At 31.8% G+C, this 27,181-nt stretch overlaps 1 protein-coding gene and 1 long non-coding RNA gene across 26 annotated transcripts; one reads left to right on the forward strand and one right to left on the reverse strand.

Annotated features, from left to right (window-relative positions):
* On the forward strand, positions 1-21,358 carry LOC130946310 (MADS-box transcription factor 23-like). Of its 6 annotated transcripts, none has more exons than XM_057874986.1 (8): positions 1-94; positions 291-618; positions 13,128-13,206; positions 18,855-18,916; positions 20,414-20,513; positions 20,595-20,636; positions 20,710-20,793; positions 20,922-21,092. In XM_057874986.1, the coding sequence occupies exons 2-8, from the start codon at positions 437-439 to the stop codon at positions 21,090-21,092; spliced, it is 720 nt and encodes a 239-aa protein (XP_057730969.1). In that variant the 5' UTR covers positions 1-94; positions 291-436. The 6 variants fall into 6 exon arrangements, with proteins under 6 accessions (XP_057730969.1, XP_057730970.1, XP_057730972.1 ...); XM_057874987.1 differs by having other exon boundaries at positions 16-94; positions 373-618; XM_057874989.1 differs by lacking the exon at positions 1-94 and adding an exon at positions 21,162-21,358 and having other exon boundaries at positions 296-618; positions 20,922-21,076.
* On the reverse strand, positions 12,045-27,136 carry LOC130946312 (uncharacterized). Of its 20 annotated transcripts, none has more exons than XR_009072256.1 (7): positions 26,764-27,136; positions 24,998-25,097; positions 20,304-20,406; positions 17,290-20,193; positions 14,766-17,149; positions 14,463-14,534; positions 12,045-14,373 (listed from the first exon to the last, which is right to left on the reverse strand). It is a non-coding gene; the product is annotated as an uncharacterized LOC130946312 (long non-coding RNA). The 20 variants fall into 20 exon arrangements; XR_009072250.1 differs by having other exon boundaries at positions 12,045-16,196; positions 17,100-17,149; positions 17,290-17,338; positions 20,090-20,193; positions 26,764-27,132; XR_009072252.1 differs by having other exon boundaries at positions 12,045-16,196; positions 17,114-17,149; positions 17,290-17,338; positions 20,090-20,193; positions 26,764-27,131.
* Positions 27,137-27,181: the final 45 nt, after the last annotated feature.

Here is a 27,181-nt window from a genome sequence, read left to right on the forward strand (position 1 = left end):
CTTATATAGCTATCCCTTCCTTCCATCTCAGGCAGTTTTTCAGTACAACTTGCAGAGCCTTCCTTTGTCTCTTACAAGAACCCAAGCGTCCACAGTAATCTCTCTCTCTCTCTCTCTCTTCTCTAACCTTTTTTCTTTTTCATTTTTTTTATCCTTTATAAGATTCCTTTTTTATCGGAAAATCAATCAGATATTTTCTCTTTCATTTTCCGTCGTTTACTCTTTGCATCTAAACACAGTAGTAGTCTGAACTCTGAAAGGAAATAATGGAGACTCTTCTCTCCTTGCAGTTTCCTCTTATTACTTTGTTAAGCTCTCTATTATCGCATTTTTCTTCGGAAATTGAAGCTGCGGTGGTTGATCTGTTCGTAGGAGTAGCAATTTTTTTCTTCTGGTTCGGTAGGATCGAGGTAGCTAGGGTTTTGACTTGGAATCCATGGGGAGAGGGAAGATCGTGATAAGGAGGATCGATAACTCGACGAGTAGGCAAGTAACGTTCTCGAAGCGGAGAAGCGGTTTGCTGAAGAAGGCGAAGGAGCTTTCGATTCTTTGCGATGCTGAGGTTGGAGTTGCGATCTTCTCCAGCACCGGAAAACTCTATGATTACGCCAGTTCCAGGTGCTTGTTAATCTCTCAGATCTTAAGGTTTTGAGTTTTCTATATCTGTGTTCATATATGTGCATTGTGTTTGTTGCTGAATTCTGAGTGCTGAATGCGTTGTTGCATAACTAATTCGTAACCAAACGCAAGCGTAGTGGTTTTCTCTGTTATGGTAAAATCCGCGTGACTTTAGGGTACAGTTAGTGCTAGCGAAGTAGCAATTGAAAAGTTTGATCTGTTATTAGGCGTGAGTGAGAACTTTGCTATTTTGAAATTCGTAATCTGAACTTAGTTTTGTGAGAATTACGTATACGCTAGTCTTAGTTTGAGAAATTGCAACGGTATAGCTTGAGGACGGTGTAGTTTTCTTGCGTCACTTGGAAGAGGAAGCTAAGATTGGAGACTGAAATCCTCCGATCCTATTGGCTATTTTTTATGGCATATGTGCGTGCAGCTCAGAACGAAATGTTCATGATGGTCAAGCTACCATACATTGTGAACAACAATGGCAGATATGCAATATATATTAGATGATGATCATAAGATTTTGGGAACTGGCGTCACAGATTAACAGCACGATGTGAGGTTATTTGCTGATTTTATATCTTGTGCTGAAAGTTATTCAAGTTCATCTGAGTGTTGGAGAAATAGGTTTGAGTTCGCTCGAGGATTGTCCATTCTTATGGTTAATTAGGTACTAAATACTAAGAAAAATGATGAACAATAGCTATGGATATATATTATACTTTTATCTACCCAATCTATGTTTTTACGGATTAAATATTTAAATACAAAGAAAATGATATTTATAACAGTGAATATGTGCTTCACATTTAATTTATCAACCCAATCTATTATATTACTAATTTAATTTTAGTTATCTTCTGTTAAATCTAATAAATAAATGAATTGATTATCAATAAATATGCAACTGTCACTTTCTAAATGTATAAATAACTAAATAAGCCTGTAGGTTTGTTTCAAGTTCTTTTAGGCGATTTTAGAGATTCTTTTGTCCCAAACATGCATTTTTCCAATAAAAATAGGTATTTATTGATATAATAAAATTATAAGTAGAACTATTTAGTCCAATAGCAATAGCAGAAATAAACCTAGGCCTTAGAGTAAGGTAATTAATTACATTGCTGCCGTATCAACTAAAACGTAATTAATTTCTTTCTCAACGCCACGGACACTACAAGATTAAACTAAAAATGTTTAGAAGTACAGTGCATTAATAAAAGCAAAATATTACAGTTTACACAAAGAAAAAAAAAGGAAAAACGAAAAAGGTCATTCCAAATATACATAATGAATTACGAAGATCATGATAGTTAGATTTCAAATGTGCAAGTGATAAAAAGGTCTTGTATTAGTTGATAATAGATTAAAGATTTAATTATTCTATTGGTTCTTATAATTTAATTAAATTTTTAATTACATCTTTATAATTTAAAAATTTATAATTAAATTTTTATGTTAGATTAAAAGTTTCAACTAGGTTGTTCTTTAATTTCTAACTATTTTTTTTGTAAAAATACAATTATTCTTTTAAAATATTCGCTTTTATGTTTGATATATATAAAATGAATTAAAAAGTATTTTAAAACAAATATTCTAGAATTATTGTATGTTTTTTGAAAGATAATAATTAATAAAAATTTAATTACAAATTTTTATTTAATATAAGGATTCAATTACAATTTTTTAAATTACAAGGAGTTAATTAAAATTTGATAAAATTATAGAAATTTATAGAGCAATTAAACTTAGATTAAACGATATATGTATCTAATTAAAAAGAATTATATATTTATTATTGTAAGATTCTGGATCAAGTTATATGTGATATTTTTAATCATGACAACTTAAATGCTTTAGCAATTAGTCCAATTAAATTAGTAATTAAATAAAGCTACAAAGATTAGTCTGTTAGTAAAGGTTTAGCCGTTTAGGTAGTATATGAGGTTTTAGTTTAGTCCTCATGTTGTTGGTTATATATTGATAGAGCTGTGTGATGATATTAATTTACTTGCTTAAATTAAATATGTGTGGTTTTGCTAAGGAACTAACGTTTTCTTTTTCTTTTCATTAATCTGTCAATAAATAGAAAATGAGTAAGAATTAAGTGTTTGAATTACTAATACAGAGAAAGAAGATAAAATTCAAAAGAAAAATAACGATTTATTAATAGGAAAAAATTGATTCCTAATCTTATCCTGCATGTATTTGTGATATTAATTTATTCTTTTAAAGAAAAACTACTTTTTAGAAAATTGAGAATTTTAAATAGAGAAATAAAAAATATGAAAGAAAAGAGGGAATAAAAAGTGTATAAATAACACTTTTAAGTAATACTAGTATATTAACAGGTGCTAATATGTTTATTGATTTACTTTTTTATTGATTAAATAAATAAAAATAATAAAGATTAAATAAATTGAGATGACAAGTGGTTTATAATTTTACTAAAATGTGAACAACAATTTCTTTTTGAATTATATAGTATAGAAGTATAGATATAGTATAAAAATATAGAAGTATAAATGATGTGATAAAACATTAAGTCCTATTTATTTATAATAACACTAAAACCCTGATCCAAATTAATACGATTCCACCAAATCTAATAATATATAATTAAGAGTAATATTAGAAGGTGAGTAAAATTTATTATTTTTAACTAGTGGTTAGTTATTAATATCTAAAGTATAGACTATAAATATATTGTAAAATTACTAGAATAAAAAAATTTGAATGAATGACTAAAAATATTAGTAAAAGCAATAAATTCTGCTTATTCTTGAATATTTTTCTATAATTAAAGATGTGGTAGAGAAATTATATCATATGCTAGTGATACTAGGGATTAATAAGTTTTTTAATTTTTATTAAATGGATAAAATATATAATAACAAATATTAGATTAATTAAGATGGTAAAATAAATATATGGAAAAAAAAGTTAGTTATATAATATTTTCTATATTGAAATGATCTTCAGGTTAATATAAAGTTTTTATTCATGCAACAATAACGTATGGATATCTTAAATAGTTCTAATAAAAAACCATTGGAGATTCAACTAACACTAATGAGGGATTATTGGAGTGGTGACACAACAAAGCAGCAGATCAACTATAGCTAGAGTGATGTGATCAGACGGAACAACAGGGACGTTCAATCATCTAAACAACTTTATAATTGGTCAAAAGAAAATAAAAAACAGGATAGTTATGGAAATAGGATGTCAAAATGAGTTCAGTGGTGCAAGCGATAGTTGGAGACAACCATCGTCAGTAGGAAAAACACAGGAAAACAAGGTTGGTGCAGGGTGCAGTTGCATGCAGCTTTGAAGTAGGCAACAACATCGACGACAATTTTTTATTTTACTGTGTGAGATCGGTTATATATATATATATATCAAAAAACGTAATTAAACTTTATCATTTATCATATTTACAACAAAATTTTTACTTAAAATTTTTTCAACTATTTTATTGATAGTTTTTTTTTTTATCTTTTTTTATTTTTTATTCTCTATTTATTTTCTATCTCACACATCTACTTTTTTAATTAGATATTCAACTGGTTTTCTTTCTACACGTTCAAACTATTTGAGATGAGTCTTTACAATCTTTTCAACAAAAAACGTGACTCTTAACATTTTTTTCTTATACTTTCATTCTTTATTTTGTCTGTGTGGTCGTTCATCTATTTCAACATTTTCATCCCTATTACACTTAACTTATGTTCATGTTTACCATTTGTGTCCAAAATTCTGTTTCATAAAACACAGTCAGTTTAATAGTAGTGTGATAAAATATATGTTTAAGTTTTAAAGGTACATTCGTAAAATTAAACATACTCTATCATTTTGACCAATCTGCTTAAATCCTATGTTTTATATTCTCATCAATTTCTCCAATATCTTATATCATACACCCAAGATATTTAAAGCACTTTATTTGTGGTAGAATGTTTTCTCCAACTTTTACTTTTGTATTATTATTTCTCCTTTGTGGGACCAAATTTCTATTTTATATATTCTATCTTACTATGACTTATGCGTTAATTATACATCTCTATAATTTCTCTTTATATATCTAAATTTTTATTTAAATCTTCCCTTAATTTTTCAAAAGAACGATGTCATCGACCAAAAAAACACACATTATAGTACGAGTTTTTGAACATGTTCAATAAGTACTACTACTTCCAAAACCAATATAAAAATATATAAATTTAAAGATGATCGTGGGTGCAGTCCTATATTATACCAATAAAAAATTTTTATGTCACATCACATTGAGTCTTTACACTAATTTTAACTCCATCGTACATATATTTAATTATACGAATATATACAATTCTTATTCTCTTTTTTCTAAAACTTTTCATAACACTTTTCTTGATATCCCATCATATATTTTTTTTTTAAATTAACAAAAATTATATGTAAATCTTTTTTTTTAACTTAAATACCTCTATAATTTTTCTTAACAATTGTAAAATTTTAGTAGTGAATCTGTCCAGCATGAAACTAAATTGATTTTCTGAAACTTATATCTCTTATTTTAATCTTCGTTCTCCCATAATTTTATAATATGATTCATGTCTTGATCTCTCTATAATTTTTACAATTTTTATATATCTTTTTTATTCTTGAAAATAAGAGCATTAAGAAAGGAGACATTACAACTCTTCAAATCACAAAAGATGGTACCACTTTGATACCGTGTTGATGTTTAAGCTATAAGGTTTCAAATAGGGAGGAATTGAATAAGAGAAAAGAAAGAGCAATACAGGTAACAGGAGAAATGTTAGAGACCGGTATTTTAGTGGAAAAAATTAATTAATATTAATTTAAACATAAAAGATTTTAATTACCCAATATTTATGATTTTATTCTTTAGATATTTCATTTCGATTAGAGTTAGAAATACTATAAATAACTAGGAATATATACCTTTAATATGTATAGGATTCCCCAAATAAAATGTGATGAGTGCCTTAAGTCATCGTACTAACAATATATTCTTAGCCACTTGTATATAACACAATCAATTTTATTTTGATCTAAATATCCAAATACTAGCTTTGGTTTTATCAACTTGTCCACTTGAGAATTGGAAGAAAAGAAAATTAAAAATGTACATATGTGATTTTTAAAAAATATTTTCTATTTTTTATTTTTGAAATTTTGTGAAAAATAAAAATAAAATACAAAATTTTATTATGTTTATTTTTTATAAAATTATGAAAACAAAAATATTAAAAATAAACATGATTTTGTTAGAGAAATAATTTTTTTAATGAACAATCAAATGACAAAGTAGTTGATGAACAAAAAATTAAGAAAAGAAAAAAAAAGAATATTAACTAATTATTAACCGAAAGAAATAGTTTCTCAATCTTTTTTCAAATAAAAATACGACCTAAACACATGCTAATATTTTAGTAACTAAGTTCATGTCCAAAACTCAGCACAATTGACAGATAAGTAGGTCTTTTATGAGCTAGGTCAATTGTTCAATTGTTAGCTATGAGCACATGCACTAGGTCAACAAGACATACCCACTTGAGTAACCTCCAATCTTTACTTTAATTTGAGGAACAATATGACCTCTTTAAATCATATATTACAGGACGTGACATTTCTGTCATGCATTAGATATAGCATTTTTCAAAAAATCATTTTATATAAACACAAAAATTAGTCATATCAATTAATTTTGTATAAAAATACATATTTGCTATTCAAAAAAAGTTTGATTATATTATTGAAAAAATATTCGATTATTCCAATATAAAACGTTTTATTATTCTAATAGTTCATTACTTTACTAAAAGAATATGTAAAACTTGTATAAATATAAACAAATGCATAATGAATAAATTTTTGTATTTATATAATACTTTTATTTTTCTAACAGATGTTAGTGTTTAGGCTAATGTAATTTTTTTTTCAATTTTATCTCATAAATGTTTTGAAAACTAAACTAACACCCTTAAAGATTTTAGTTACATCAGAAATCATCGATTGTCTTTAGAGGATGACAATACACCATTTATGGGTGACTTTGTTAGTAGTTAAAGTAAGATTAGACTTATGTATGTCCTCGTCGATTAAGTTCACTCTTACACATATAAGATATAACTACGATTTTAAGTAATTTCATATGCTCCAAATATATCATCTCATGAATTTCTTAATTACAAAGCAAAGAAAATTTTAAATACTTTCTGTTTGAAGCATGTCTTAAACGACAATAAGAATACAGAATTCAAAAAAAGGTAAAACATATTTTTTATCTATGAAATTTGTTAAAAATTTTAAGAATATCTTTAAATTTTATCTTAAAAATTTTTAGTTTGCATTAATTGTATTTCTAATAACTATATTTTCAAGAAACACCAATCTAGATATAATGCTTGATAATTAGAAGTCAGTATTAGAATTGTATCTGATTTTGTTTGTGTGTTAAAAATTATTCTTATAAAGTTATTATTGAATTAGTCGTCCTAAATTTTTGAAAAATTAATGATCAGAGATATATTTAATGTAAATAAACAAATTTAAAAATAAAATAAAACTTAAAAATATTTTTAAAAATTTTGACAAATTTTAAAAGCAAAAAATATACCTTACCAGAAAAAAAAATCTAAAGAATGAATTATATCAATAGCAATTTTTCTGTACTGAAAATCTTAACAAATATTTGACAATCCCCCTTTCTTTTTAGTATATGTAAGCAATGATCTAGATATTTCTTTACTATAGTTCAGCCATTATTTGATACATTAACTTTGTGGTATCCTCAATCATCCACTAAGGATGTTTAGCATTATTTCACTTTTGGAAAAGAACTTCAACCATTAACAAATGTAATCAGTAGCGTCTGGTTCAACTTTCTAGGGTTTTTTAAGAGAACTTTATTCTTGCCGATCATTATATAGCCACGTCTGTTCTCCTTGCCGAATCATTTTTCTCCTTGCATCCTAAGACACCAGGTCATCCACTTACACTAAAATGGCCTAAACACTCTTCTACTATGCAAAAATGGAAAGAATCTATAACCGCATACACTTCCATTCACTTAAGAAACAAAATGTTCAAACTACCATTTATACACAGTCAATACCAAGAAATCTCTATAGATACTATAGTATAAATAGAAGATAAATAGTTAAATATTATAGTACTCATTATGTGTACTGTGTCTCTATTCCCTGTGATTCTCTTAATGTTCTATGCAATTCCCTAATTCCGGTAATTCCAATTTTGTATTGTTTCAACGGTGATTTCATTTGCCACCATACCTAATTTCTTCTGTGGTGGTTTGGCAAACTCAGAAGTGGAAACTGACTCAGTGCAAGAGTATTACTAAATTTTTATGGATGATTTTATCCGGAAAATAACAAAACTTCACACAGAAATGCAACTAGACATTATTGAGATACAGGATAAGCGGATAACATCTTTATAAACACTGCATTTGACTACTTTAAAATGAATAAGACAGCGTACGTACCTATGGCTAGCAAACGGGCTAGCCTGTCCCGTCTTATCCCAATCTACCGTTCCAATCCGCCGAACCGTGAATTGGCGAATTGACAGGCTAACAAAAAATTTTTTAATATATTTTTTTATTAATAAATTATTAAATATTAAATAATATATATAATTTTACAGTAATTTTAATAAATTTATAATTTTTAAAAATATACAAAAATTATAATTTTTAAATTTACAAACATTAAAATTTTTATAATTTTAAATATGTAAATAAACATAATTATCAACCAAATTTTTTGAAACAAAATAATAAAATTAATATTGTAAAAATAAAACAAACATAGAGAATTTATGTTTGTATGACTCATTGTTAACCATTAAGATCTAATTTATATACACTACAGTTACACTTAAAAAAATGATAAAATTGTTTATTATCACTACTTTCCCAATTAGAAAGCTTGCTTTAGTAAAGCAATATTCTATGTTTTACAATTGCATAACAAATATTTTTGAAACCGTTTTTTGTTTCCTTCAATCCGAAACAATTTTTTTCATTTCATTCATCATACTCTAAACCCCTTTGTTTTGAAGACCGTTTAGATCTAGCAGTTTGAATGGTTGGATTGGAACTTCTAAGCTCATCCCAAGATTGATCTTCATGCAAAATCAGGGGTAAAAAAATTGATAAGGACTTCCTATTCTGCATTTTAATCATTTTATATTCTCATTAGATGTTATATTGCACTGGTGTTCCTATTTCGAAAGGAGATCAGAGTTGACCGTTTTGATTCTTAACTGCCAGGCCACCTTAAAAATAAATTTGTTTAATGAGAATAATTTTTCAAAACTTCTAAAATAATAAAAATTTATTAAAAACTAAAATGGCAAACCTAAAATTTTCAACAGAAATATTTTTAGTAGAGAATCAAGAGAATGAAAAACAAATTGGATAATAGTATAGCATTCATTCAGAGATCCCTTGTGAGCATGAGGATTTGGTGCCTCTCAAGACTTGAGATGGAGCTTTAGCGTGACTATGATATAATTTTTTGCAGAAAAATATTGCGGCTTTCAAAGGTCTAAGAAAATTCGATGAGGTTTGAATATAGGAACACCAGTTTCTTTTATGTACTAACTCTTATCAGGGTTAAAATGGATGAAGGCTAGTGGTGTAATGTAACATACCCTGAAATCATAGAAGCTTCTAATTCGTACCCTAGTAGAGGAAATATTCTCCTACCATAAGCTTTTATTATAGTAGAAGCAATAGAGTCAAAAACAAAAAGGATGGAGTGTCAATAAAAATATTCTCCTAACTAACTATCCACCTGGCACAGGGGGTGAGGGGCATTAGGAGCAGACAGGTATGATTTCACCTGATTTGGAAAGAGAACATAAGGGCTAAGAAGGGGAGAGAAAGGTAGGAATTCAATGAGGATCTATACTAGATTTCAGTCTCACCAACACCCCATTAACATTTCAGGTCCTGATGAATTAGGTATTCAGACTATTTTTAAGAAAATTTATACGATGTTCTTTGATGATATTCTGGGGTATAGTACCGATTGAAAGAAACATTGTGTGCACTTGAAATTGTGTTGGAAGTTTTGAGACAGCACAAACTCTGCTTGAAGAGGAAGAAATTTCATTTTCTCTGCTCTATTCTCTGTTTGTTATTATTGTGGAAAAAGTCTAACAAAATTCAAAAAGTATTTTTCTCTTTTCATTTTAAGGACAAGGTGAATCTTTAAAAGAGGTATTGTAGCACACCCTAAAATCGTAGAAACTTCTAATTCAAACCCTAAGAAAGGAAAGATCTCCCCGCTACTATTTTTTATAATGGAAGAAATAGAGTTGAGGACCAAAAAGAAAGGAGTGACAAGGAGAATATTTTCCTAACTATCCACCTGGCACAAGGGATGAGGGACATGAGCAGAAAGAGGCAGGTGTGATTTCATTTCACAAGATTTGGAGAGAGAATAGGCAGAGAATATAAGACCCAAGAGGGGGAGAGAATGGTAGGATCCAATGAGAATCTAGACTAGATTTGGGGGGAAGGCTGACTTTCATATTTCAGCCATTGTACTTTTCTTTTTCATCACTATCTATTTCTGTTTCACTATTAAGGGGTGAGATCGTTCTGATTTATATTTGTGTGTGAATTTCTCTTATGGCATTTACTAGTTGTTAGTTCTAGGAGTGGCAGAATGCACCCTATTCGTGGGTATCCAACTCTATCCAATCTGATCCGGTAGGATTGAATGCAGAGTGGGTTTGAACGCGGATCGAATAGGTGCAGGTTGAATCTCAATCCTATTCAATCAACCAGCACTCTATATATGTATATGTTATAAAAATATGTTATAGGTGGGCGTTGAATCAAAGACCTCTCAATTAATACAAAAAATTTATCATTGAGCCAAGATCATCAATTAAAAATTTAACACTTTTGTTTTATAAAAACCAATTAGGGCTGCACATGGATCGGATAATATCCGCATATCCGCGGTAATTATCTGCATCCGATCCGAATTTTGCGGATATTATCCGATCCGCAGAGTCATCGGATCGGATTGGATCCGATCCGCACTATGGTCGGATCGGATTGCGGATTCGGCAGTGATATCCGCAGATCCGATCCGCAAATCCGCATATCCGCACATCACATATAAATAACATAGTTTAAGACAGTAAACCCTAATGTAATATGAATTTTAGTATGTTATTTTATGAATTTTATGATATTTTGTTTTTAATTTTTTATGTTGTACTTCAACTTAGAATAATTAAATTTAAATCTTGTGTTATTATTTTATTTTTGTTATTCAAAAGAACTATTATTGATAATATTCTAGGAGTAAATAGGCTTAAACAGATAAAAAATGAATTTTCTGGATATTTTTTTGTAAAAAGGCCAAACAAAATCTTAAAATAAATTTTTTTAATTATGCGGATATACCCGATATCCGATCCGATCCGATCCGCAATTATGCGGATCGGATCGGATCGGATCCGGCCTAAAAAATTGCGGATATCGTATCCGATCCGATCCGATGAATGCAGTGCGGATCGGATAGAATTTTAGGCCATATCCGATCCGATCCGATCCGTGTGCAGTCCTAAAACCAATTCTATTTTAGTGATATATAAATAAAATATTATATCATAATATTTTATTTGTGTTTGTGTTATAATTTTAAGCAAAGATTTTTATGTAGAATTGAACATTTGATAATTATGTTGTTTATGGAAAAATTGTATTATTTGTGAAATACTTGTGTTGTTTGTATTAAATTTTTAATTTACATACTCATTAGATTATATAATATTACATATTTGTAAAAACTCGCAGGTAAAGTTAGATACCCGCGAGTTGACTCATTAGATTATATAATAATATTACATATTTGTGAAAACTCGCAGGTAAAGTTAGATACCCGCGAGTTGACCGCGGATAATATTAAAATTGAATTGTTCCCAACCCACAGATAAAGTAGGGATGAATTTTTAATAACAAATTCAACTCGCAAGTAGGATTAGAATTAAGTTCATCCTCTATACTCCTAGTTGTTACACGTAACAAAGCAAATTTTTTTAAGACGGCAATTCTTATTTAATAAGACTATTTGTAAGCATAATGAAATGGATCCTTCTGCCTTGTCCTTCTAGTGTTTTCACGCTGGTCACTACGAAAGAGGTGGCTTGATTAGCAATCAAACCTTTTCTTCTTCAGTCATTTTTTGGAGGCTTTTCCCAAGTTGAACCCGGGATTGTGAATGCTTTTGTAGTCTTTACACCTAAAATTGACAATTCCGTACACTTTAGGAGGTTTTACCAGATCAACTAGTGTAATGTGGTTTACAGGGTAGTTACTTAATGGGAAGCAATAAATCAATAATATCAGAAAAGCTTTCAAGAATAACTTGAGAAAAAATTATGATAGCATCAACTGGACTTCCATGGACATTCACTAAGGATATCTCGGTGTCCTTAACTTATCTACGTATCGAGATGATGGCAACAATATAATAATCAAAAGTAGGGTAAATCTCTCCTCTATTGTTATTGACAATGTGGACGTAAAATTGGCCACTTGGAAAGGAAAATTACGCAATTGTGCACGTCATGTTTGTTTGATCCATTCAGTTTTCTCTCCATCCTTGTGTATCCCATGTAGTCTATGTGGTTGCAACGCAGGGTTTATGCCAGGTTAGACCAACAAACCCGCAACTTCATATAGAAATTAGAATGGTAATAGAGGGAGTCGAAGGTTGACCTTGGTTAACTCGAACCATGTTAGTTAGCTCAATGAAGTTGACAGCCTTGGTTTCAAGGACACTCACAATATTAACATTGCTTTGCTGGAGATGTTGGTGTCGAAATTGCTGACAGGGGAAGGAAGTCTTCGGTGTGATATTCTACGAAACATATATGTTCAGGACCCCGAGGAGGATCTACACCCCTGGGCCAATTCCTCTGTCCTTAGGAGTAGCATTTCAACACACTGGTAAAATTTACAGTCTTACAGGATAGCTTCTCTCGACATCATTGTGTTAAGGAATTCCTTCTTCTACTCTAGATGGCTAGATGGTGACTTGCACAAAGTGGCTGACTTTGCTCACATCTCAAACATTGACTTTCAAGTAACGGCTATTTGTGATGCTGGTTCTTGGTGTCTTAAGCAATTAGCTGTTTCAATCCCTCCCTGTCCCAATCCTGCTGAATACCATAACCAATCAGTTGTCAGCTTTTACTCATTAAATATATTGCAAGCAACATTAGTAAAACCTGGCATGCATAAGTGTTGGAAGTTTGCAACAAAATTACTTCAGTTAACATATCCATGCCAAATCTGGCGTCTAATTTATATTCTGCGGCAGCAGTTGCTGATATAAGATTATTGTGTTCCAGCATTCACCTCTGCATAATTTGTTATTTTCTTTTATTGAACATTTGTCACCAGAAACACAAAATTGATAGAATTTGAATTTGGATGACTTTGTCAGCATGAAATCAGTGATTGATCGATACAACAAAACAAAAGAGGAGCATAACCCCCTTGGAAGTTCAACCTCTGAGATTAAGGTATTTAAATATATATCTTGCACCGCCAGCAATCAAGTTCACTATCAAGATATATCTTACAAGTATGCTTAAGGAATTATAATCATATAAATATAAAATATTAAAACCTTAGTTAGAAAAGAGAAATATCATATTGTTTTATATTTATATATTTTTTCATTTTCTTATTTATAATTTTCCTGGATATTTAAAAATGCAACACTGTTCAAGAACTAAGAACAAATTAAACAACAGAATACCGGGAGACAGAGTCAGATTAAGAATATGAGAGCAGAATTATAGAAGGGAGAGTAGAAACAGAGTAGAAACGAATGAGAAACACAGAATCTGGAGGATATCAAAGTGATACTCTCTCAGTCTCTGACGAATTGATTGAAGAACCAATTATGGAAAGTAGAGAACAAGGTAGCATTCAAGAGGCTACCACCATCCTAAGGTCCTGCCCAGTCTAAAATTCCCCTTTGAATCCCTTGATTCCTCCTATTTTACTCTTGATCATCTCTCCTATAACAGAATTCATTCCTCTATCACGTCTTCTCCACTAACCTTTCCAGCTCCCTATTTGTTGAAATAGTTGGTCCCACTGTATTTCCATTTTCAACTTTTCTTTCACTCTTCCACTGTAAATAAAAAGTGAAGGAGCTATTTTACCACTTGCCTCTCTAACTGACTTAACTGCTTCCATTCCCTCCTATTTTACCACTTGGGTACTACAAAGAGTGAAGGCTATTTTCTGAATTTTCAGCAGAAAAATTAAAATAATATATATATATATCTCATAATGGTGCAGGTCTGGTTAACTTCGTGATAGTTTCAGTATAGTCTTGAAGGTTTAAGAGCTGAAACCCCACTATTTACAAAGGAGAGAAAAATGCTAAGAAACCAAAGTAAAAGAGAGCCACTGCAGACCTTTTTTCAATTGCGTTCTTTTGGGTTTATGCTGAACCTAAAAAGAAAGAATATGGGGAAACAAGAGAGGCTCTTGTTAGCTCACCATTTTCAATATCGTGCAAGTTATATGTCAAATACCTGGCAGCTATGGCAATGTGATGTTGCATTGCCATTTGCCACACTAACTAGTACTATGGCAGAGAAACTCCCATGGCAGTGCTAGGAGAATCTCTCATATACATAGAATGCAACAAAGTATCCCAATCAATTGAACACCTAAAAATTGAACAGTAATATCTCGTAAATGAGACAACTGGAAGGAACTCAACAGGGCCTTTCAGAATATTGCTGCCATGTTTGTGTACCTAAATGAGAATCTCTTTTAGTATTGTACCATAACAAGGGCACAACCCATCCTGCAACCCAAAGGGTATGATCTGCCAGAAACATAAAAAAAGAATGCATCAGATGTAAGAAATAGATTCAAAAGACAAAGAAAAGAATATTAATGATTTCCCCAATTTTTTCAGGAAACAATAATCCCCAACAGAAAAAGGCACATTTAAGAACTACTGTCACAAAAATGGCAGTGTTCCTTTGGACTTTTTCTTTGATGACTGTCTCTACATCATTCAGTCCTTCCAATCAACTGAAAATAATGAGTTCACCAGGACTAAAGACATGTTCAGCAGTTATGCTTCAAATCCTATTGGTAGATGCTGCCTGAGCACCACATCAGTAACCAGATGAGTTGTTCTTCTTTAGGAGCAGGCCGCAATTCAAATCATTACAAGCAATGGCCTGATCTAGAAATCATATTTTTGTTAGCAGAAGGTGGAAAATACATGCATAGCAAAAGTCATCTGAAATACCAAAGCTACGTTGGTGATGCACAAGTTCCAAAATTAATTCCATTAAAAATTAGTTCGTTTATCTTGATATATAGGTACAAGGGATCTCAGAGTTGGGTAATTCAAAATACGATTGGGGAAGCATAGTCAAGGAACTCGAGACTAGAATCACCAAGCTCTATATCCTGTGGAACAAAGCATCATAGCTGATTCAACATACTCAAATCTATTGATGAGTAAGTTATTTTGCATACATTAACCATCGTATTCCTATTATGAATGATTTGACTCTGAAATTAGGCTTTCTAGAAAGCAAGAGCTATTCAGGCATCTTAAACGAAGCATGGTTTGGCTCAGCCATCCACTAGCTGGTAAGAATCAACCTTGAGGAACTTCAAAAGTTGTTCCTGAAATGAATTAATTTGTTTCCTTCCATTGTCTAGTAATGCAAAGTCTGAATATGGATTCTAGGAACTCACAATCATGGATTTGATAAATTGACAAACCAAAATGAATGGTATCTTCCCATACACAATAACCAACTGTAGGTGAAAAACATCAATAGCATATTAATATAGTTTTGATAGGGAAAAGAACTCACCTTTATTGTAAGCAAAGTAAGTATATCCAGAGGAAGTAGGAATCCCTGCACACTTAAGGTCAACAAACTCAAAACCCTCAGGAATACCTAACCATCGCTAGGCCAGATGATCCTCAAATAAATCAAGGGCTGTGCATCTCTCTGCATGCATAAGGGCACTATTCAACAAACCAAGACTTGAAGATAAGTAAAGATTGAGTAACGCAAACGTTGGTGAGAATCTAATGCCTCGAAAACCTAAGGGTTCCTCCGCAAGGTTCGTCTACGGAGGGTGAGTCAGGGCCTAAGATCAGGCCGAAAGGCGTAGTCAATGGACAGCTGGATAGATACCTTTGGCAGCCAATCCTCTAGATATTACAGTCGTAGCATCCAAATGTGCAAATGTCGTAGCAGGGGCCCAGCTGCGCCAAGGAAAAGAATAGAAGACTGACTCCTTCATGCAAGCATTTGTACAGGCTCGGAATGAGGGTCGTAATCTTGCTAGTGAGGGTAATGAAATCATCCGTGGTTGGGGGCTCTTTTGCCTTGGAAAATAATACTAATTGCTTCGAATCTTAGTAATTGATGTCCTTCGATGAAAGAAAATAATATTTTACTTTTTCTTGATAAGCTAATTCCCGTGGATGTCTATTTGCCAGGCTGTCCACCTAAACCAGAGGCCATTATAGATGCTATAACAAAACTTCGTAAGAAAATAGCCAAGTGCGGAGCGGATAACTGCTGAAAGCATCTAAGTAGTAAACCCACCCCAAGATGAGTTCTTTCAAAAGAGCGATTAGGCTGATAAAATAAAGGATTTCTAACTAGCTTGTTATCCTAGAATAAGCAAATCTTTGACCATACCGTTCCTACTAACTACTGAAAACATGAAAAAGCCCAGACAAAACAAACAAACCTCTGCTCTCTCACTAGATCTTAGATAACCAAAACAATGTGCATCTTACAGACCAAATAATCTCCTTCTCACTGCAAATAACTGTCATGAAATCATCATTGTTAAGGACCTCAGGGAAACATTTCCCAACAACCAAAACCAACAGTAAAGGTCATAAACAAAAATAGAATAACTGAGGACCATTGCGTTCCGAATTCTACATATTCCAACTAACCTAATTATGAAGCTCAACAGTAAACAATTGCCACAGAATTTCAAATGGATTAAAGTTGGCTAGATGTCCTGTGAATTATTTCACGATCCATAACGACACAGAAAGTACTTTAACGACTTTGTACAAAGCAATCAAAAGTGATGAAGGGGTCGAATTTATACAGAGAGCACTAACTCCAATCTTATCATTCACCACTATATCCATATTACTTGTGTTCTTGAAGGATTTGGCTCCTAAAATACAACAACAACAAAGCATTCTTTGTTCCACTAGGTGGGGTCGGCTGATTTGGCTCCTAAAATGCATGAGATATATTACCTTTCAAGATAAAGTGCACAATCTTCATTAATAAGATAATTAATTAATTAATTAATAGTTTTATTTGAACATCAACACAATAGAATACACATGTTCGACACCTGCAGTTGAGATTGTGGTTACCTCCTTAAACGCACCTCATACTTTAAGAGGCGTCAAATCCTTTGTTGAATCTGCAGTTTTGATCCAATTCTTTACATTAAAAAAACTATAGAGAGAGAGAGAGAGAGAGAGAGAGAGAGAGAGAGAGAGAATTAAAATATAGGACAATATGACAAGTAATCAAAGCAAGAATTAAAATAAATCAATGAACCTTAAGTGGAAGCATACTTCATTCCTCAGCTCATTACAATTAAGCACTCCTTAAACAAATCAAATCATTAGAACAATGACTTAAAACCTAATAGAACATCCTAACAGACAAACAGCCATTCAAAGGGAAGCAGATCCAAATAGCACCAAAGATACAGTATTCCATGCCAAAATACAAGTCCAAACAGAGTGTACAGGGACACTTCAGACAAATAGAATGCGAAAAAGTTGGAACAGATCAGGTGATGACCAATGCTAAGAGAGGGAACAACAGATGAAGGGAACCCAAGGAAGGATAAATTAGCCAAACTATCAAAAACAAGCCAAAGGCAGTTAGCTTGGCTAGAAAAACATTCTTTGGTGAAGGTGTCCTAAGACATGGCAACTAGCAGCTTGAACATTGGTATGTATAGTTCAGGTTGCCTTTCCCTCAATTATTTTTTCAAAATCTAGGTAATCAATGCTTGTTTTGAAAGAAAGTGACAACAAGAGATTATGTGAGCTAAGCATGAGTTCCAACTTCGAACCAAGCTAAAAATTTTGATAAGAAATCAGAGGAATGGCAAGTTAGTTGGAAACTGTTTTTTTTTTTTATTAAATTCATTAGACGGGGAATTAAAAAGGATAAGAAAACCCACCAGGTATAATAAATATCATGAAACAAAGCTAACCGGTCTTTCAATCAATCTAAAAGGGAAATTGGGCTGGAAAAGAGTTAAATATGATTGCAAGCAGGAAAATGCAAGACGTAGATATAAACAGAAATCACAGAAATGTGAAAACAGGAGGCTACAAAGAAAGATGATCCATCTTTTAGGAACTCAGAAAAATAGTTATATGATTAGGTCTTAGTTGATGTTACCACTTTGACACTATGTTGAAGAAAAATATGCAAAAGGAAGAAAAGACGATTGTTCAAGTAACAAAAACAGGAATATAAAGATTTCAGAGAATATTAAGATTAGAGAGAATGAATCAAAATGAGATATTTGTGATTATGATCAGGAAAGAGTCTACAAGAGGAAGTATAGGGGAGAGGGCAGCTTGTCTAGCATGCTACACAGGGGGTTCAGTCTTTACAATGACTGAGTTAGTTAAAAGTTGTTAGTCACAGTAGTCACTGGCTATCAAGTGTCAAATTCATCAGTTTCACATCAAATAGATACATTCAAGTGGCTAGTTCTATCTGACAAAAGTTGCATGTCTAAAGATTATCACTGTCCAAAATCAAGGCCAAACAACCACCACCTTACACCCAGAGGCACCTCATTTTCACTAAAGAACAATTAATCACAATCACAATCTCATCTCAATAATATACATTTTCAATCAAATAAGCCAATCATATGACAATTACTATATCATTGTGAAGTTTCCACATCAGATAATTAATCTTTTTTTCATCTTTTTTTATTATTGTTTTTATTTATGCAGATTTTAATCAAAACACCTGACCATTTGCATCACATATATTTAGTTAATGAAAGGGTACACCATGGCATAAGCACGTGTATCTAGTGATTCTTTCTCCTTTAAAATCTAAGACTTTTTATTCGTATTTTCTAGTTTTGGCAAAGGGAGGCAGCCATGTTAAGGCAACAATTGCAGAACTTGCAAGAAAGTCACCGGTACATTCTTTTCTGTGCAACATATATTTATTTTAAATATAAGTTCATAAATGTCCATGTAAAACCCGATTGATAGGATAAAAGGTTTCTTTTACGATGTTGTCTGCAACCCTTTCAAAATTACAAAGGCCTTCTCACAAACAAGGAGTGTAAAATGCTGTGGCATCAGCAGAAAAATGCATTTCTTTTTTACATTGGACGTGTTTTTGGTAGACGATTATATTTACGACTTCTCCATAGCTATTTCAAGGCAAAGGAGTGCGGAGTGATACTTAAATCTGCCCAATCTTCTCACAGCATCATTTCTTTGAACTCAAACCCAACTAAATCATAACTTGACAAAAGATTAAGTTAGACTAGGGGATATACTTGCCTCCCTACTAGAACTTCTGTTTCAAGGTTTCCCTAGAACTATATTCGAAGAAATATTATTATACTTAAAACATGTTACTCCTATGTATTGTAAAAAATTTGAATCTTTTACAGTAAAAATTCCTGTAATTGTTTATGCCATTTTCCTAGGAAAAAATTATAAATGCATTTGATTTATGGCATATTCTAGGATCACATGATAATTCTTAACATACTTCTAAATACATATTATTACTTATTATTAATACATTAAAGTAAGAGACATATTAATATCTTTACTTAATAGTTCTTATTCCTTTGTCATAGAAATATGTTATCCTCAACCTCTATAGTGAGAATAAAATCTTATTAAACCATTAGAATTTGATATTTTAAAGAAAAACTAATGTCTACCAATAATTTTGAGACATAAAAAACGAAACTTATTCCCTAATGATTATTCTAACAAAATAGTTTTTGTCACCAAAAAGAAAAAATATCTTGAAATAAAAATCCTATAGTTTTTCTAATCTTTCAATTTGTGTACCCTCTCTATATCCCAATCTAGTGCCTTTGAGGGAAAACGAATTAGAAAGTGGGCTTCTTCTATAAAGCAGTTGTAAGCTTGTATGATTTACCTGGTGTTAAAGCTTGTTGACGACAGTGACACGCATTTTTTTTTTAACAAAGTTATTTGTAAATGTGAACACAACTGTGAAAGGGGTGATGTTAAAGACTATGGTTGAGTGATAAAAATTAATTTGAAGGGTTTACAGACTTCTTATTGTTAAAAAGAAAGAACACTCAAGATATGATGTTTACCTCCATACCAGACCCTTTCTCTCTACTGTTAAAAACATGGATCTAGAAGAAATGTTTAAATAGTCAAATGCTATGCCAGGATGTTTTCTCTCTCTAGTAAGAACCTGCAACAATCAAAATGTTGTGGAAATTATAGAGTTACAGTTTATAAAAAGGATTGAAAGAGTATATATCAATTTTGTGCTTAAACTAGAAAAAAGAATTGAAAATGTACATGTTATTGCGGGATAATCTGCTCATTGCCAAATAGCATTGGTGATGAACTCTCAATCCAAGTGTACAAGATGCAATACCAAACTCTTTTTGGGATTTATGATCTAACAGGCAAATGATGGGAGAAGAACTGTCAGGTATGACTGTCAAAGATTTACATAGTTTAGAGAACCAACTGGAAGTTAGCCTCCATGGTGTCCGTGCAAAAAAGGTGTGAATTCACCCCAAAAATTGCAATTATCCATCTTTTAAAATTCGATATATGTATCTTACACAAAATTGACTTATGCAGGAACAACTTTTAATGGAGGAAATACAGGAACTGAATCAAAAGGTTAGTCTACACAGAAAAATATTGACTTTACTATCTTTCATTCATTAAATGTTTATTCTTTTACTTTCTGCAGGGGAACCTCATACACCAAGAAAATATGGAACTGTATAAGAAGGTAAACCTAATTCGTCAAGAAAACATGGAACTGAAGAAGAAGGTACTGATTTGGATAGGAAGACAAACTAAAATAATATCAAATATTAAAAAAATCCATTTCTTAAAACAAATGCAACCACATAAAGAGTTTTTATTCTAAACCTTAAAAAGGGAGTTTCATTAACCCAGGTCTATGGAACAAGAAATGGGAGTGGAACAGACAGAAACTCTGTTCTAACAAATGGTATAAGCATAGAGGAAGATTTGCAGGTTCCTGTGAATCTCCAGCTAAGCCAACCACAGCAACAGAACTATGAGGCCACTTCAGGAGCCACAAAGTTGGGGTATGATCTTATTTAGCTAGTCAATTATTGAACCATTACAAACTAGAAGAAATCTTGATGAGATTCATTTTGATTGCTGCAGCAGATTGTAGCTACACTGATGCATCTACAAAAGATGAATGTTTCTTGATAGCAATCAAGAAGATGATCTCAGCTTTGAATTTTATGTTTTCTCTATAAATGACATGTCATATAGGCTACTAGACAATCAATGTTTGTTTTTCTATCAACTAAAGCACTATTGCATGTGTGAGTGAGAAACAAGAAGAGCAACATCTTATGTAAAGTCAACATTTAATAAGGTAAGAAATTCTACATACAAAACATATATGTGCAATTCTTTTTTACTTTGTTTACTGCCTTGGAAACTAAATATTTAAAACTCTGCTCTTCAAATGGGTAAAGACTGCCAGAGTTATTAGCAATACATGAGACAAAAATTGATGAACACAGACTATGAAATTTCATACAATAAGTTAACACCAAATTAATTAAATAATATCAGAAAAATACTCAATTGACAAGAACGAACTCAGAACCCATTGCCGTTTTCTTGTGTTTTTTGACATGAATCACCAAAGCGACAAATGTGTCATGAAGCATAAACGAATAGACATTTCAATCAGTCTCTCGGAGATTACAGACAAGGAATCCCAAAATGACATTTTTTTACCCTTCATTTTCACAAAATTCCCTATATTTTATTTGGTATCAAAGAGAGATCAAAATTGTTGAAAAATGCCTATCTCTTACACTCACTTCTATATCTACAATATTATCAATATCTGACCATTACGGGAATTGTTTTCAAATGCTAATCTAACTGACCAGATTCAAATGGAGGGAAAAAGCCAAATACACATTTAAAATGCAAATTTCAAGGGAATTTAAAATGATAGCATCAATGAATATGCAGAGGCATAAGAACACAGAGTAAGGAGTTCAGATGGAATCATACCCTATTGACAGAAGGTTAAAACAATATTAAAATGATAGCAAAATGTGCAACACCGAAGTAATGGAAACTTAAAAGAGAAAAGAAACAACAAACAAATGGATCAAAAACAGGACGGAAGTTTTATAGTAAGATGAGATGTGTAGAAGAGAATGGAATATCCAAAAGAGAAACTAATGTGCTTATACAAATTGTTCAATACACAATTGGAGATGATGTGGAAATCATTCAGTACAAGATATAAAGCCTCATAATATAGCCTTCACCGTACCAGTTTTGCTTTAGTTGCTGCTGTGACAGCCGTGTATATTGCTCACAGGAAATAGATCTTAGCAAAAAAGGGTCAAATGATTTCAAATGAAAAATTGCAAAGTTATGTAGTTGATCACATATTATAATTTACGAAATGCTAAATATATTACATCCTAAGAAATTTCAAACATTAAAAACCAAGACACTGCCCGAACACATTTATTTCAAGTTAGCAATTTAAAAATTTTTTTTTTCTCATATAAATTATGTATTTAGAGAAAAGCTTTCTAACCCATGACAGGATAGCTAAATAATCTTTTGGCTCTAAACCACTCAAATTTAATTGAGTAGGCGCGAAAAGAATTGATTTCACTTGGACATTTCCAAAATTAATAATGGCATCAACTTGCACATTTCCAAAACATGTGACAAGTAGAAACCTACAAGGATGGATGAGTTCACTAAAGACATGCACAAGTCAACACAATAACTAAGCCTTGTCCCATTTGGTGTGGTTAATTATATGGATAAATCAAAACTAACATTTTGTTGTGAATCATAGCCACTGATATTTAGATTTTTTAATAGTTTCACCTATGATTTCTTAGAAGTTCCTCTACCTTTAGTTTACAACTACTCTTCATTTGATCCATCTCCATATTGGCACCTCTATAAGTCTTTCTCATACATGGCCAAAGTACATAAGACAAGATTCTATATCTTTACAAATAAGCACTGCCTTAGCTCTCTATCCAATGCATTCAATCATAATCCTATCTTATCTAGTGTGTCCACTCATCCATCACAACATCATCATCTTTGTTGCATGTAGCTTATTTTCTTGTTGACTTCAACTAACCAACATATAGTTTCATACAATATTATCAATATTTTAGTTATACTATAAAATTTAATCTTGAGCTTTAATGGTATATTTTCTTTTAATCACAAAATATACCCAAACCACTCCTCCATTTTGACGACCTAACTTGAATCCTATGGTTAAGATCCCCATCTATTTCTCCAAAAGTTTAGATATTGTACCTTAGCACTTAATTCTTAAGATACTTTGCATCTCTTTTGTAACTTGGGGATGTAAGAAGCAGAATGTGGTGGCTAGATCAAGTACTAAGACAGAGCTTCGTGCTTAGGCATAAGGATGTGAGAGCTACTATGGATGAAGTACTCGGCAACTTGAAAGTATAAAAAAAAAAAAATAGTATTGATGATGATAACAAGTCAGCAAGCAATATAGCCCACAATTCAATCCAATACTACGAAACTAAGCACATTTAGACTGACTGACACTTCATTAAAGACATGTTGGACAGAGGATTAATCACCACAAGACTTCTACCTTTGGGATTCACAGTTGACATATGTGTTGACTAATGGGCTTCTCATGTATCCATTAACCACCTTGAAGGGGAAGTTGAGATATGTTACATTTATGTATACAAAAATGCCATGTATATACTAAAATCAGCCACCATGTATTTGTGTATAAATACATGTGTTGTTTAACTCATTTTCAATGTGTATTTTTGTAACCCAACATGTATTTTATACTAGTAGCTGATTTTAGTAGCTAATTTCGGTATACACCTAACATGGTTGTTATGTAAAATAGTGAATAAATTTATTTTCTTGTTGCCATTTATTGGAACAATTTAGAAAAGCACACTTTAGGCTTGATTAGGATTTGGCAATAATTACCAGATGCCTGTATGTTGTAACACATATTGTACAGTCCAATAATCAAGAAAAAATTTTCTATCTTCTTTCAAGTTTCTATATGCCCTATCTTACTTTTACTTCATGCAAAAATCATGTGCTTTCAAAGCTTGTCTGGTGTTTTCATTGCTATTGACAGTCTTAATATAACCATTTACATTTGTAAAACATTACACTGGACATAGCCACTTAAGTTTTTTCTCTTTCCCTACAAAATTCTATTGGAAAAACTTAAGTTCTTGTCTCTATAGCATTCATAGCTAAAATGATATCCATGATCAAGACCACTTCTAGAATCCTAAAAGGCACAACCTATATTTGAAATCCTAAATAACTATACATAGAATATCCATATTAAAACTCCAGTACCACATTTTGAACACATACCCATTGTGTTGAATCAAACTGCATTCATTGCTCCAACAAGGCTCCACAAATTATACGTAAAGCATGCAAAAATTATCCCCAAAATTTGACAGTGACGTGTATGAGACTTCCGCCTCATCTGATCCAGGGACAATAGATACGTGCAGTATTACCTCACAAGCAAAGAGACTAAACTTGCCTTAGGAGGAGAATAATACGAAGCTTGTCAATCCTCAACATCTCAGAGGAATATCTTCAAAAAAATTATTGTGAGCCTTACCCTCCTAAATAAGGGGCACATGTTTATTCTCATTTCAAAAACTTTCTTTCTTATCTAAAATTCTTTCATTAGAAGTTACAGAAATTACACTCTAACCAAATATGTTAGTTGCAATGCACTAGTACAAAGATTTGACTTGTGTTTTTTTCTTATATCAGCAAAACTAGTCAACAAGAACCAAATCAAAACTTCTAAAGCACACCCAACCCTTACCAGATACCAAACAAAATAACCCATAAAAAAGTCAATAACGAAACAATGCAAAAGCATATACGTATAAATGAACAAATGCACAAATACATCAATGAAATTAGTCATGCAACTTTGCTCGTACCTGTATTTCTTTTGTAACATAGGATTAAACTTTTCGTAGGGTTTTTTTTCCATCAAGTCTAATGTTTTCAGCACATCAGAATAAAAAACCATCACAAATCCTGTTAGACAAGGAAATAACAAACTATCCTCAATAACCATAAAAAATCAATTTAGTAAGAGAAGAGTGGATTTGAATCCTCTAAAGTTTGAATTTCACTCTAAAGAGTAAAGTGTGATCTCTCACCATTAATTTTATAGGTGGGACCAAGAATAAATATGAAAGAAAAACTATTTAAGGGTAGAAGATTACACTTTACTCTTTAAAGTGAAATTCAAACTTTAGAGGATCCAAATCCGAGAAGGGTGGGGTGGGGGAGCTATAAAGTTACAATTTGAACGTAAGTTTGGTGATAGAATTAAGAGTAATGCATAATCAAACATTATAAATATTGTCTTAATATTAAATACAACTTGCAAAGCCAGAAAGTAATACACTCTGCTCGGTAATTGTCTCAAGATAATAAAATACAGAAGAAGAAGAAGAAGAAGAAGATTTCTGTCTATGATGTCTCTAATTATTTAGTGGACAAATTTTGCCTTAGGGTGAAGATAATTGCTTGTTTATCTATTTATTGGATAAATTTGTATCTATCTTTTTCTCCAAACAAATTTATATCTCTCAATGTCATTCTATTTTTGTCTTAAAAACAATTTCCAAAAGAGTTGCATAAAATGGTGATAAAACAACTCATTTTTATCTGCTAGTCAAACTAGCTCATTGGCAAATACCGAATAAGAAAAGAAAATAGAAGTTTAAGAAAGTCTAAAATTGTTCACCATTGCCATTTCTTTATCTACATAGCAAGAAGATTCCATAATTAAAACATAAAATTGATCACGAACAATAAATAGGACATGTACTCACTGTTTAAGGCAAAACTTTATTTTACTTTAATCCAATAGAGTGGGGGACCCCAAAAAAGGAGTCATCACTAGCACTATTCAAGTTTCAAGAAAAAAATAGAACAACAATTGGGAGAAAAGTAAGCGCATCCGACAGAGAAAATTTGACTTTTATTTAGAAACAAACCAATGAACTGAAACAACAGGGAACTTAAAAACTGCATTAAAGTGGCCAAAGGAATATTTAATAAACTACTAGGGAGAAAAAGAAAAAATGTATACTACAATCACAGTCCGAGTAGTGTCTTTATATCCTATTGTATCAATCTGAGATCCAAATTGTTTTTAGGCCAGAATAAGATATATTATTTTGCACTCATTTTTTTTCCTATACTAAGTTAAAAGAGTCTTCTCCGCCGATGGATGATATGTGAAAAGTGAAAACTCATCATTTTCGCACAACGTCTAATGGTTTTTTTCAAAAAAAGTTATATCCACAAAATAGAGGTTCTAACAAAATATACATGTAGTCTCCAACGTGTAGAATCGCCATAATTTTATTTTGATGCATTATCAACTTTTTCGGATGCAACAAAGTATTCATAATTTTCGTTAACAAGCATAAGGAAAACGAGAAATCTCGTAATATTAGAACAGAAAAAGAAATTAGAGGACAACAACAACAAACAGAGAAGTTATAACAACTTTGAATCAACAGATATAGATTTTTCATTCATTTTCTCACATACGATCATGAGCTTCAAAGATCCTGAACCAGTATTTTATACGTCCTTGTGAAGAACACGTATTCTATAAGCTTTTGTACGTATATTTTATGGCAGAGTTTCAGCGGTGTCAGTGTTATGAGATTATAACTTTTACCTGTATTTTCCCGCAGCTTCTCAGCAACCAAACGCAATTACAACCTGAAGAATTTGCTGTTGTTCGAACTGGATGAAAAACAATCGGCGATACTTCCGCTAACGTGATTCGGACGAAACGCAGAATCTGTGAGTTGCGAAAGAAACCGATAATGCAGTACGGAAGCGAGCTTCACGGAGAAGATCGCAGACTCTCTGTAAAGCTTGACGATGAAATAAGGCATGAAGAAGAATGCGAGATCTGGTTCCGAGAATTCTCATACGAATGGCGAATCAGATGGAGAGAGAGAGAGAGAAAGCGCGATGCTTAGGAGTTTCGAGTTCATGAGAAAATATCTGGGCCAACTAGGGATTTAAATAAGTAGCGGCCGTTTTCTGCTTTGGACACACTCGAACGTGGCGACTCACTACTTTTATCT

This window comes from Arachis stenosperma, chromosome 8, assembly GCF_014773155.1.
Source record: "Arachis stenosperma cultivar V10309 chromosome 8, arast.V10309.gnm1.PFL2, whole genome shotgun sequence".
NCBI classification, from domain to species: domain Eukaryota; kingdom Viridiplantae; phylum Streptophyta; class Magnoliopsida; order Fabales; family Fabaceae; genus Arachis; species Arachis stenosperma.